General features: G+C 48.8%; 1 protein-coding gene across 1 annotated transcript in view; it reads right to left on the bottom strand.

The window, feature by feature from the left end:
* The window catches only part of CATSPERD (cation channel sperm associated auxiliary subunit delta), a 42,899-nt gene that overhangs the window by 12,427 nt on the left and 16,967 nt on the right, over positions 1 to 13,505 (bottom strand). The window contains 8 exon segments of the mRNA XM_084794223.1: positions 911 to 969; positions 1,744 to 1,833; positions 2,267 to 2,380; positions 2,807 to 2,983; positions 4,178 to 4,260; positions 5,027 to 5,122; positions 5,842 to 5,992; positions 10,786 to 10,869. Of these exon segments, the coding sequence (XP_084650349.1) occupies positions 911 to 969; positions 1,744 to 1,833; positions 2,267 to 2,380; positions 2,807 to 2,983; positions 4,178 to 4,260; positions 5,027 to 5,122; positions 5,842 to 5,992; positions 10,786 to 10,869 (854 nt within the window).

Raw genomic sequence — 13,505 nt, 5'->3', positions numbered from 1 at the left:
GGGTGGTGCCACCCGGGGTGGATAGTCCTGGGTTGTATAAGGAGGCAGAGCCAGCCATGATGCATGTCTTTGTTTGAATCACAGCACTCGGGAAGGCAGAGGCAGGTGGATTTCTGTGAATTTGAGGCCAGCTTGGTCTACAGAGAGTTCCAGGACAGCCAGGGCTATACAAAGTAACCCTGTCTCAGAAAAACAAAACAAAACATGAGAATGAGCAAGCCATGAGGAGCAGACAACAAGTAGCACCCCCCCATCAGTCTGTCTTCAGTTCCTGCCTCGGCTTCCCTTGAGGATGGATTGTGACTGGCATGTGTTAGCCAAATAAGCCCTTCCTCTCCAAGTTCCTTTTGGTCATTGTGTTTATCACAGCATCAGAAAACTGACAAGGGAAGATACTACCCACTCAGAAACCATACACACAGGCGGACACACACATGCACACACAAACACTTAACATGCACTCACACACACAGGCACACATAACTGTATACACACATGCACACACACATGTATGCACACACACACATGCATGCACACACACAGGCACACACACACAAACACAACACAGGCACACACACAATGATACACACACATGCACACATACACACACGAATGCACTTACATGCATGCACATAAACACACACAGGCACACACAACTGTACATACACACATACACACACACTTATGCATACACGCACTTACACACAAAATGCCAATATCTTGGGGATTTTTGGCACAGAGGAAGTCAGACTAGTTTAGAGGATTAGAATAGATGTTAGCTGCTCAGTATTGTGTTTTATAACTTGTTAAATAGACAACACAGTCAGGTCTAAATTATTTGTGTTTGAGCTCGGTTAAGATTTATAAAAGTGACTCTAACAGGCTTGGCCCCTGAGACCACATCAGATACCTGGTGGTGAAGTTGAGATCTGCGATGCCCAAGTGGTGCTGTTGTTGGAGATCAATTTCCTGTCGAATGGCAGCAGGGGCAGAGACAGGGACAGACAGAGGCAGGGTAGACAGACACACACACACAGAGACACCCAGTTGCGGCAGGGTTCCACACAGATGTCACCCCAAATGGGATTGGCTGGTAAGAGAGAGGTGACTGACTGGTAGACATGGTGAGACCTTGTCCAGACGCTATCCAGCCCTATGTCCTCATTCTGTGTCATAAGTGGCACCAGTCCTGGGTGTCCCATATGAGCTGCATTGCCACATGTCTCCCCTTGCCTGCTCAGGTGCTATCCTGTGGCTGGCCATGTGCTCCTAGGTACCACAGGCAAGCCCAAGTTGCTGTCATGACAGGTGCAAGGGGACAACTGGGCACCATCTGGTCCCCTGATGGGACCCAGCCCTCTACCTAGGTTTTCTCAGATAACTCGGCTCTCAGCCTTCCTGTGCCTGGTAGACCCAGCCTTTCCTGTGTGACAGGGCATATGTGGGTGGTGGCTGTGTATATTGCTCAGAGCAAAGGCAGGTTGATCCTTTCACCCCACACCGAGATGATGGCATGGAGGGTCGAGCATGGTGGTTCATCCTCATCATCTAAGCCCTTGAGAGGTCAGGGCAGGTCGACACACTCCAAGGCTGCCCTGGCCTATAGAGGAACACTACATTTCACTAACACAAGACAAAACAAAGGAAAACAGAAAACAAAAACAACCAGTGTCTGGGGTCTTGTCGGGTTTTGGTCAAGGCCTCAACACAGACACACACACACACACACACACACACACACACCAGTTTGTACTTGTAGTTGCCGTCGAACGTGTTGCCAAACTCAGAGATGCTTGTCTCGAACCCCAGGGAATGGGGGTTGCTGATCATCACCTGAGACATAACACACAGACAGCTGTTCCCCAGGTGGCAGGAATCCAGGGGACCCCTGTCCACCCTCAGAAAACACAAGCTCGTGCTGCACACCAGCTCCTGGGTGCAGCACACTCACCTGGGAAGTCTGCTTTCTAGCTATGGACTCAGAGCCTGAGGCCACAGCAGGATGGCAGGGAAAGGGGGACAGTGGGGGTTTGTTGCAAGAGCCCTGACTGGGAGGAGGAGGAGCTAGTGGAAGAGGAGATGGAGGAGGAGATGGAGGAGGGGGATACAGAAAGAGGAAAAGAATAGGAGGAATGTGGAGGAGGCGGGCAGAGGGAGAAGAGAGGACTTTTGGAGGAACCACAACTTCCGGGGCTGTCGGCTGGCAACACTGTGGAGTGTGAAGTCTGTGGGACAGGCTGAGTGTGCGGGCTCTGTTCATACTTACCAGTGGGATAGGGAACTTGCCAGGCCGGGGTATCAGGAGGGCGGACAGCTTCAGCTGGCTGTTCATGTCTAATGTGAATATTTGATCTACCATGGTGCTTTCCAGAACCTCCACCTGGGGAAGAAGGCGGGCTGAAGGGGAAGACTGTTCCCCAGTCGCATCTCCCCTTGTCCGTCCCCAGAGACAGTGATGTATGCAAGCATCTCCATTACACTTTTTCGTTCTTCCAGAATGTTTTTTGCTTGTTTCTTGCAATGCTGGAGACTGAACCCCCTTGCCACGCCCCTTCACTGAGGGATTCTCGGCTGGGGCTCCACCTCTGAGCCACACCCCCAGCCACTCACAGGGGAGTCTAGAAAGGGGCTCTACCTATGATCACGCCCCCAGCCCCTCACTGGGGGATTCTAGGCGGGGCTCCACCCCTGAGCCACACCCACAGCTCAGGGAGTGGTTTACGGAAAGGTGAGTCTCCTCCGGGACCCAGAAACAAATAACCACAGAGGTCATCGAGCATTGACTTAGATCGTGGGAATCACCTACGTTACACGGGTCAATTTCCATGTCAGGCGTCATGAGAATGGCCTGCAGATTCACAGTACACTTGAGAAAGTCATATGCTGGGGACTCTGGGTCAATAACCGGGGTGAGGACCTCCAGGATGCCGGTGTCCTTAAAAAAGATGGTTGCGCCTTCGGACCACAGAGCCTGATCCATCAGCTGTTGGGAAAGCAAGTTCTGAGGTGAAATCCTCTGTTCCTTCTTTTCTTTTTGTTTCGTTTGTTTGGGGGGGGGGGGTCTTACTCTGTAGCCCAGGCTGGCCTCAAAACCATAGCAATCCAGGCCGGGCGAGAAGGCACACACCTTTAATCCCAGCACTCAGGAGACAGAGGCAGGTGGATCTCTGTGAGTTTAAGGCCAGCCTGGTCTACAAAGAGTCCAGGACAGCCAGAGCTATATAGAGAAATCCTGCCTTTAAAAAAATCCCAAAACAAAAGCAAGAACAAGCAAGCAAGCAAGCAAACACAGGGATTTTCCTCTCAACCCTCCTGAGAACTGGGAATCAAGTGTAGACTCAGCATAGCATGCCAAGCCCACCATTTTGAAAACAATTTTTTTTCACACAGCTCTGGCTGTCCTGTGCTGGGATTAAAGGCATGCGCCACCATCACCCAGCTGAAAAGAAAATTTTTATTAATGTAATTATTATGTGGGTGCACACGTGGTCGAGGCCAGAGGACGACATGATGGGAAACAATTCTCTACTTCCATTACGTAGGCCTCGGGGATCAAACTCAGATCGTCAGGCATGATGGTAGAGGGGAGTTGTGACCCCTGAACCAGCCAGTCAAGCCTGCTTGCTGCGTGTGTGTGTGTGTGTGTGTGTGTGTGTGTATGTGTGTGTGTGTGTGTGTGCACACGCGCATATGCATGTGTGTGTATGTAATGCTGCTTGGTTTGCATGCAGCTTGGCCACACCAAGCATGCACTCTTTCTGGAGCAACAATGCAGCAGCTTCATATGTGTATCTCATTGTTTTTCTTTGCTCTGCTTTGAGGTTCTGGGGGTTTGAACCTGGGGTCTGGTCCTGACTAAATGGCTGTAAGGATAACCCTACAGGGTGGGTCTCGCTGACTGGAGTGGTTACCTAGCACACATAAAGCCCTGCATTCATCTGCAGAAGAACCCCAAAACTAGGCATGGGGGTGCCTGCCTGCCTGCCATCCCAGCAAGAAGGAGATGGCAGCAGGAGGATCATGACTTCTTGGGCCTCTTTGGCTGTCTATGGAGTTTACATCCAGCCTTAGCCACATGAGGCCTTGCCTCAAAACAAAAAGACACTTCACTAGCGAGATGCCCAGGCTTAAGAGGGAAGGTTCCCAACGCAGCTGTCGGCCAAACACTTGGACACACTTTAATCATATCGGTTCCCAGGTAACTCTGACTCCCGTAGTATAGGTGATTTTCCCGTGTCAGCAGAGCCAGCTCGAAAGTATCTGGGAGAGAGAAAACCAAAAATAGAGGTGATGTGAGGTGCAGGGGCCAGTGAGAGGGCTCAGCACACACAGGTGCTTGCTACCAAGCCTCAAGACCTAAATTCCATTCCCAGGACCCAATTTCCATAAGTTGTCCTTTGACCGCCCCCCAAACTCACCCAGGCACACATGCAAACATCCTCACACCCACAGCTTCAAGAAATAAGCAAACGGCCGGACGTGGTGGCACATGCCTTTAATCCCAGCACTCAAGAGGCAGAGGCAGGTGGATCACTGTGAGTTCGAGGCCAGCCTGGTCTACAATGCGAGTCCAGGATAGCCAAGGCTACACAGAGAGACCCTGTCTCGAAAAACCAAAAAATAAAAATAAAAAATAAATTAAAAAGAAAAAGAAAAAGAAAGAAAGAAAGAAGCAAACGATGGGGGGGATGGAGAGATGGCTCAGCGGTTAAGAGCACTGGTTGCTCTTCCAGAGGTCATGAGTTCAATTCCCAGCAACCACATGGTGGCTCACAACCATCTATAATGAGATCTAGTGCCCTCTTCTGGTATGCAGGCATACATATGGACAGAAGTGTATATGTAATAAATAAATAAATGAAAGAAAGAAAGAAAGAAGCAGATGTGAGAAATCACAGGTGGCGTGGGGGGTGTTTGGAAGGAAGGCTAAAGGGGCTTAGCCAGTCACAGGTGGGAGGTGGGGCTGGAAGGAATCTCAGGAAGGCTGAGGGAGGCAGAGATGCTCTGAGACAGGCTGGCAACATACCCCAGGCCACGCTGTGGATAGTTATATTGGCTGTGGAGAGATCTTGGGTCACCAGGGTCTTCTTCTCCAGCAGGCGCACAGTGTCTATGATCTGGCCTAGGAGGGGACAGGCAGACTGTGATGACCCATAACTGTATCCTACAGAAATACAGTCACACAGCTGGGGGGCCGGGGCTCCCTGCATTACCCCGCCCCCGCCCCCATCCCAACCCCCCCCGCCCCCCCCCTGCTCCTGCTCTTCCCCTCTGGATTCACTTGGTTCTTACAGCTAGCCACTGCTTTGCTATTCAAAAGACCAAGAAGAGCTGAGCAATCGTGGCGCACGCCTTTGATCCCAGCCCTCAGGAGGCAGAGGCAGGTGGATTGCTGTGAGTTCGAGGCCAGCCTGGTCTACAAAGTGAGTCCAAGATGGCCAAGGCTACACAGAGAAACCCTGTCTCGAAAAAACCAAAACCAAAAACAAAAATAAGAAACCAAGAAGAGAAACTTAGTGTGGTCAAGGATGGAACCCCCGCCTAGAATCCCAGGCCCAATGTGGGACTTCAGACCTTTAGCACCTATAGCAAAGCCTAGGCCTGCTTGTAATCTCACAATAAGGAGGCATAAACAGGAGGATCCCTGGGTCTTGCTGACCAACCAGCAAGTCCCAAGTTGGTTGAAATAATATTTTTTTTCAAACGTGGGAAAAAAAAATAATTGAGCAATTGCTGAACGCCTCTGGCCCTTGACGTGCACATGAACATAACACAAAGATCTGGGGTCCCCAGTCCACGTCCATCCCCAACTGGAGGAGGCCTGGACAGGGTGTGGCTCACCTGCACTGGGGGACACCAGCAGGCTGCTCGGACTCCAGAGGATCAGAAACCCCCTGTGGTCTGGTTTGATGATGACGTCAAGGGGTTCATTGTACTTAAAGTCTACCCCTGCGCTCTGGTTCAGGGGGTACTCTGTGTAATGAAACATAGCCTGAGAGAAGAGAGGCAACCGAGTCACCGTGGCCTGAATCCACTGTGACAGCCCTATGCCATCCCAGCTAGTGTTCTTCCAATATCCTGAAGTAGCGTTGAGGCAGGCTCTCTCTATTCAGGGAGGTGACCATCAGGACTAGGGGAGCTCCGAGGACAGTATGGGAAGAGGTCAGGGACATCGCGCAACCCCAGGCCCTCCTGGAGTGCCCCAGGGTGCATGTCCTATAGGGAGACCCTCCTCAGTGTCTGACTAAGGAGGAAGCAATGAAGAGTGGGTTGTTTGGTTTTTGTTTTTATTTTTAAAGGTCTTTTAAGAATTACTGGTACATGTGTGTGGGTATGTGCATGTAGGTGCAGGGGCCCTCAGAGACTTCCCCAGTAGTCAGTCATACAGTTGTATGCCTGCTACCAGTGGGGAACAAGGGTTTAACAAAATAGGATGGCATCCTATAGAAAGGACAGATCTAAGGTGTTTTAAGGAGGCCACGGTTTCATATGGGATGTACTCACCTTCTGTGAGACAAATTCTAAATAACTGGGCTACTCAAAATAGAATTATTTCCCAAGACTGGAAAGGGTCGGTGAGAGCTGCACTAGCAGCTAGTCAGCAGGTGCAATGGTTAATGTGGAGGAAGGAAGAAGCCGAGGATACTGAACCGTGAGACAGAGTGAGGGGGAATGAATACAGTAAAAGATGCTGCTGGGCAGGCAGGACTCTGACATACAATAACAGGTTAAATTTGATGATGCTTCTATAGGACAATGTCACTTAGCAGCTAGTTGAGGATGCCAGGAAAAGGTCCACCTCGTTAATAACAAAGATTATACAAGGTTCTGGAGACGCCGTCATTGATTTTTTTTTTTTTTAACAAAGATTAGTCTCAGTTGTGACCAAAGCCATATCATACCTGATGCACTGCAGGTGTTGATAGAGAGCTTGGCATGTAAAAATGCAAATATTGGCCAGGCATGGTGGCGCATGCCTTTAATCCCAGAACTCAGGAGGCAGAGGTAGGCGGATCACTGAGTTCGAGGCCAGCCTGGTCTACAAAATGAGTCCAGGACAGCCGAGGCTACACAGAGAAACCCTGTCTCAAAAAAACAAAATCAAAGGGCTGGAGAGATGGCTCAGAGGTTCAGAGCACCTTTCTGCTCTTCCAGAGGTCCCAAGTTCAATTCCCAGCAACCACATGGTGGCTCACGACCATCTGTAGTGAGATCTTGTGGCGGGAAGGTGCACGTGTGGGCAGAAATAATAAATAAATATTTTTTTAAATAAATAAATCTTTTTAAAAAAGTAGTGAGAAAATAAAGAGGGTTAAGAATAGACTTAAACTGTTCAAGATTGTGTTGTGAAGCTTATTATAAACAAATCTAAAAGTCTCAATTATTTATACAATAGCCAGGTTAAGAGAGAAACTAAGAGGAACTAACATTGTTTTATAAAAATAACCTCAACAGTGGGAAATTTGGTAATTTGCAACAAAACTGTGAATGAGGTGATGGGTTTTCTGAATATAAACCAGAAAAAAGGGCTAGGCTTCCAGGAGTGCAGGCGACATGGAAAAGGGTTGCCATTGAACCCGTGAGTGCAGGCTGAACATATACAAGGCAATTTCTTGCCAGTGGGAAGACGTCCTTAGGGGCCTCCTGGCCTGAGGTCCTGCAGCAAAAACTACAAGCCATCTCAGACAAGAGCAGCTAAGAGTCACCAGGTTATATGGGGGAAATTGTGGAATTAAATCAGCCTATATATACTATAAGGATTGTGTTAACATCAGAACAGAAACCTAGACACATTTTTGTATTGGGAATGCAGATTTGTTTATATTTCCACAGGAAATGAAAAGTTGTGGGTTCCATCAAAATTAGAAATATTAGAATTGATTAGGAGAGGTCTCTGAAAACCTTGGCCACTGACCCCGAAAAGCACTTAGTTCATTGAAAATGTCTCTGTTTATAATTTCCTGCTACACCTAGCACAATTAGTGGCTTAAAACATAAGACTGTAAATGTAGTGAGAATTTTTGGAATTTTGGTTTCTTTTAAAAACAGAAAACAGGCGTGGTGGTGGTGCACGCCTTTAATCCCAGTACTGGGGAGACAGAGGCAGGCGGGGAGCTCTGTGAGTTTGAGGCCAGCTTGGACTGCAGAGCGAGTTCCAGGGCAGCCATAGCTACATAGAGAAACTCTGTCTTAAAAAACCAAAAAGCAAAACAAAACAACAACACAGAAATGTTACAATAATGTTTTTGAGTCTGGGCATGGTGGTGCATGCCTTTAATCACAGCACTCTGGAGACAGAGGTAGGCAAATCTCTGCGAGTTCAAGGCCAGCCTGGTTTACAAAGTAAGTTCAGCACAGCCAAGGCTACACAGAGAAACCCTGTCTCAGAAAAAAAGAGAGAGAGAGAGAGAGAAATATAGGAGAAGGGGAAATATAAGGACCCAGAGGGTCCTAGAAACCTACAAGAACATCGTGATGGGTAGATCGGGGCCTGGGGGTTCTGCTCAAACTATTGCACTAACCAAGGACATCAAACCTCTACTCTGATCTAGCCAATGGACAGGACATTCTCCACAGTTATGTGGAGAGCAGGGACTGACTCTGACATGAACTCTGGTGCCCCATATTTGACCACTTCCCCTTGGTGGGGAGGCCTGGTGGCACTCAGAGAAAGAATAAGCAGGCTACCGAGATGAGACTTGATAGCCTATGACCACATAGTGGGGGAGGAGGTCCCCCTCGGTCACAGGCATAGGGGAGGGGAATAGGCTGAAAGCCAGAGGGAGGGAGGAATGGGAGGATACAAGTGATGGGATAACAACCGAGATACAATCTGAATAAATCAATTAAATAATAAAAAAGAAAGAATATGCTTTTCTGTTAATCTCAGGTGTGGGATATAGGGCTGCTTTGCAGCAGTTGACTGTGATCTGCCTTGTGCTCTAGCTGAGGTGTGGTTTTGCCAGCTGCAGATAGTTTCTGCATGTGTGTGATGTTTGAAATTCTGGGGACTTTTTAGAGGGTAAATAAATGCTGGAGCCCCAGAGGTGTGGTGGATTGTTGGTTGGGATTTTGGTTGGTTGTTGGTTGCTGTTGGTTGCTCCAAGGAGCTCGACACCCCTACTCAGCAGGAAGCAGCCTAACAATAAGCCACAAAGTAGCAAACGTCCTTATACTACTGACTTCTGATTCTTAGTGTGGTACTATGTCCTTTTTTTAGAAGACACCATGAGGAGGAGCTAGGATCCCTGTGCCAAGCATGTCTGCACTGGCTCCCTGCATGCTTGCTCTTTGGGATGCAGAAGCCTGGTGCTCAGGATGTTGGTAATCAGAAAGCATGGGAAGATTGACCATGTATCCCTGCCCTGGCATGGGCACCCTCCTCCTCCAGGCCTTGCACACAGGAGCCAACACCCTCTGCAAAGCCTGCAGCGATGATGGGCGGGGCCCTATAGCCCTAGTCACCATCATCCTGCTGAGCCAGTTGCAGAGAGATGAGCTGCTGGTCAAAAACTGAGCTTTTGGGCAGCGAGCCCAAAGCACTCTCCAGATTAAATGCACTCACACCCCAGTCCAACTTTCCTCAAGGAGCTGCCCCAGTAAGAAATCAAGGGTGTTGATTGCCATGACTACCCTGTGGTGAAGGAACTCTTAAAAAAAAAAAGATTATCTGCAGTTTTACAGACCCACAGGCCAAGAGTTGGTTATGGGATGAGGAAAACAAAAGTACTAGGTATAGAGTTAGGGAGCAGAAAATCATCTTCAAATTTCTGCTTTGCTTGGGGATATGGATCAGCAATGAAGTCCTGCATAGGACCCCCAATGAGGGATGGGTGGGGGAGGAGAGAGTGGATGGATGGGTTGGTGGATGGATGGATGGATGGATTGGATGGACAGATGGATGGATGGATAGGTGGATGGATGGATGGATGGGTTGGTGGGTGGATGAATAGATGGATGGATGGATAGATGGATGGGTTGGTGGATGGATAGATGGTGGATGGATGGATGGATGGATGGACAGATGGATGGATGGATAGGTGGATGGATGGATGGATGGGTTGGTGGGTGGATGAATAGATGGATGGATGGATGGATGGGTTAGTGGATGGATAGATGGTGGATGGATGGATGGATGGATGGATGGGTTGGTGGATGGATGGGTTAGTGGATGGATAGATGGTGGATGGATAGGTAGATGGATGAGTGGGTAGGTGGGTGGGTGAGTAAATGGGTAGGTGGATGTATTGGTAGCTGGGTGGGGGTTGACAGATGGATGTTTCTTGAGGTACGTGAACGGATAGGTAAATGGCTGGACATGTTAACAGGTAGGTGGATGGATGGATGGAAGCTTGGGTGGATGGTTGATGGACGCAATGGGTGGGTAGATGGATCAATGAGTGGGTGGGTAGATGACTCAGCTGATGTGTAGGTGGGTGGGTAGATGAATGCGTGGGTAAATGGACTGACGGTTGCCTGGCTAGCTGGCCAAATGGCTTGATGGGTAGGTGATGGGTACATGAATGGCAAGATGAATGGAAAGGTCTCAGGTTTAGACAGCAGCCTACGTGCCTTGCATGTCATGGCCTGCCATCATTTGGGAAGTGGGGGCAGCAGGATGGGAAATTCAAGGACAATCAAGTCCATATGAGACAGTACCTCAAACTAACTAAGAGAGCAGTAAAATAAAATAACAGAAGAGCTAGCTGTTACCGCTGGAGCCACTCCAGCCCCAGCGATGCCCTGAGGCTCTCAAATCACACTCTGTCCCTGTGCAGTACTCACCATATCGGATTTAACCACGAGTATCCCCACCTGAGAAATGGAATAAAAGTTGAAGATGCCTCCTAATGCCCCCTCCAAATGATCCTGTGGGGGGGAAAAAAAAACAAGAAATGGTGCGTGTGAGTCAGACACATGTGACAATAACATGCTTATCACTTGAGACAATGTGGTGTCTTGTGTTTAGCCCTGAATATAACCTATATCACTTGTCAAGCTCAGGAAGGTAAATCTCCTCCTCCAGTATACCACTACCAGAGGGGAAGGGGACAGAGAACAACATGTGACACTGACGCCACTATTGACCCTGTTCTGCTTCCCATATTTCCCCGCTTCTTCAGCCCCACATTATATATATATGCTTTGTTTTTCCATACCCGGCTTTATAAGCTTTTAAAAAAAAATATTTAGTAGCCGGGCGTGGTGGCACATGCCTTTAATCCCAGCACTCGGGAGGCAGAGGCAGGCGGATCGCTGTAAGTTCGAGGCCAGCCTGGTCTACAAAGTGAGTCCAGGACAGCCAAGGTAACACAGAGAAACCCCGTCTCAAAACACCAAAAAAAAATTTAGTATGTATATATTTATTTATTATTTATACAGTATTCTGCCCACATGTATGCCTGCATACCAGAAGAGGTCCAAGATCACATTCTAGATGGTTATGAGCCACTATGTGGTTGCTGGGAATTGAACTCAGGACCTTTGAAAGAGCAGACAGTGCTCTTAACCTCTGAGCCATCTCTCCAGCCCTTTAAAAGCTTTTTAAAAATACTGTTTTTATTTTATGTGCATTCATGCTTTGTCTGAATATATATCTATCTGAAGGTGTCAGAACTCCTGGAGATGGAGTGACAGACAGCTGTGAGCTGCTATGTGGGTGCTGGGAATTGAACTCGGGACCTCTGGAAGAGCAGCCAGTGCTCTTAACCCCTGAGCTATCTCTCCAGCCCCGAGACTACAAACTCTTGGTATTCCTGTTCCACCACCTAAGTGATGGGGTGACAGACCAGCGCCCTACACACACCTGGCTTATGGCATGCTGAGCATGGATCAGGGCTTTGTGTACATGAGGCCTCTGTTCTACTAGCTGAGCCCCAGCCTGAACCACTGGATATTTTCTATTTAGTCAGGACCTGGCAAGGGGAGATGGAGAGATGGCCCACTGGCTAAGAGCAGTGCCTTTCTTCCAGAGGACCTGAGTTCAGTTCCTACCACCTCCAGCAGACAGCTCACAACCACCTAGAACTCCATCCCCGCGGATCTGATGGCACCTGCACTTGCCTACAAGTACACACTCAAGCTGTGCGTGGTGGCGCACATCTTTAATCCCAGCACTCGGGAGGCAGAGGCAGGCAGATCCCTGTGAGTTCGAGGCCAGCCTGGTCTACAAAGCGAGTCCAGGACAGCCAAGGCTACACAGAGAAACCTTATCTCAAAACAAAACAAAACAAAACAATAAGTTAAAAACCTCACTTGGGGTCTTGCCATTTTTTTTTTTTTGAGACAGGGTCTCTCTGTGTAGCCTTGGGTGCCCTGGACTCACTTTGTAGACCAGGCTGGCCTGGAACTCATAGCGATCCGCCTGCCTCTGCCTCCCAAGTGCTGGGATTAAAGGCGTGCGCCACCACGCCCAGCGGTGGGGTCTTGCCATATTGCTCATCTATCCCCAGGATCATTCAGTTAGGTAATCCTCCTGCCTCAGGGGCTCACTATGGTTACTTCACACCCATGTCTGTCAGCTTTTGTTCTAGCTTTTCAAGACAAGATTTCTCTGTGTAATCCTGGCTGTCCTGACACTCACTCTGTAGACCAGGCTGGCCTCGAACTCTGAGATCCACCTGCCTCTGCCCCTGGCCCCTGCCAGTTTTTCTTGGCTTGTATTAATCACACCTAGCATTTTCCTCCATGTCCACATTCTCCTTTGGCCATAACCTCTAACATACTCTCTTGAACCCTTCCAGTCCTTGCTGACCTCCCTCCTCCCAAGTACTCCTCTTTTTTTTTTTTTTTCCCCAAGACAGGGTTTCTCTATGTATCCTAGGCTGTCCTGGACTCACTTAGGTAGACTAGGTTGGCCTCGAACTCACAGTGATCTGCCTGCCTCTGCCTCCCGAGTGCTGGGATTAAAGGCGTGTGCCACCACGCCCGGCCAAGTACTCCTCTTTCTAATTTCACACTTTTGATTTGTCTCCGTCAGGGTTTCTTTCGCTGATGAACACTGGGACCAAAAACAACAGGGGGGGGGGGGCTGGAGAGATGGCTCAATGGTTAACGGCACTGCCTGCTCTTCCAAAGGACCCGGGTTCAATTCCCAGCACCCACATGGCGGCTCACAACTGTCTGTAACTCCAAGATCTGACACCCCTACACCAATGCACATAAATTAAAATTAAATAATATATATATTTTTTAAAAAAAGCAACGAGGGGAAGAGGAGAGGGTTTAACTTCACCCGACTGTTCCCCAGCACAGCCTATCACCAAATAAACTCAGGGCAGAAGCTGAAGCCATGGAGGAACGTTGCTTAGTGGCTGCTCCCCACACGTCACTCAACCTACTTTCTTATACACTCAGGCCCACCTGCCTGTGGTGGCACTGCCCACAGTGGGTTGGGCCTTTCCATATCTATCATCAATCACCAAGCAAGAAGATGCCTTATAGGCCAAACTGATGAAGGCAGAAATTTTCTCTGTTGTGGCTTCACAAATGACTCTAGGCTGTAT

This window comes from Acomys minous (genome assembly GCF_964271855.1).
Source record: "Acomys minous genome assembly, chromosome: 9".
In the NCBI taxonomy this organism is placed as follows: Eukaryota; Metazoa; Chordata; class Mammalia; order Rodentia; family Muridae; genus Acomys; species Acomys minous.
This window is presented reverse-complemented; position numbering and strand designations above follow the sequence as displayed.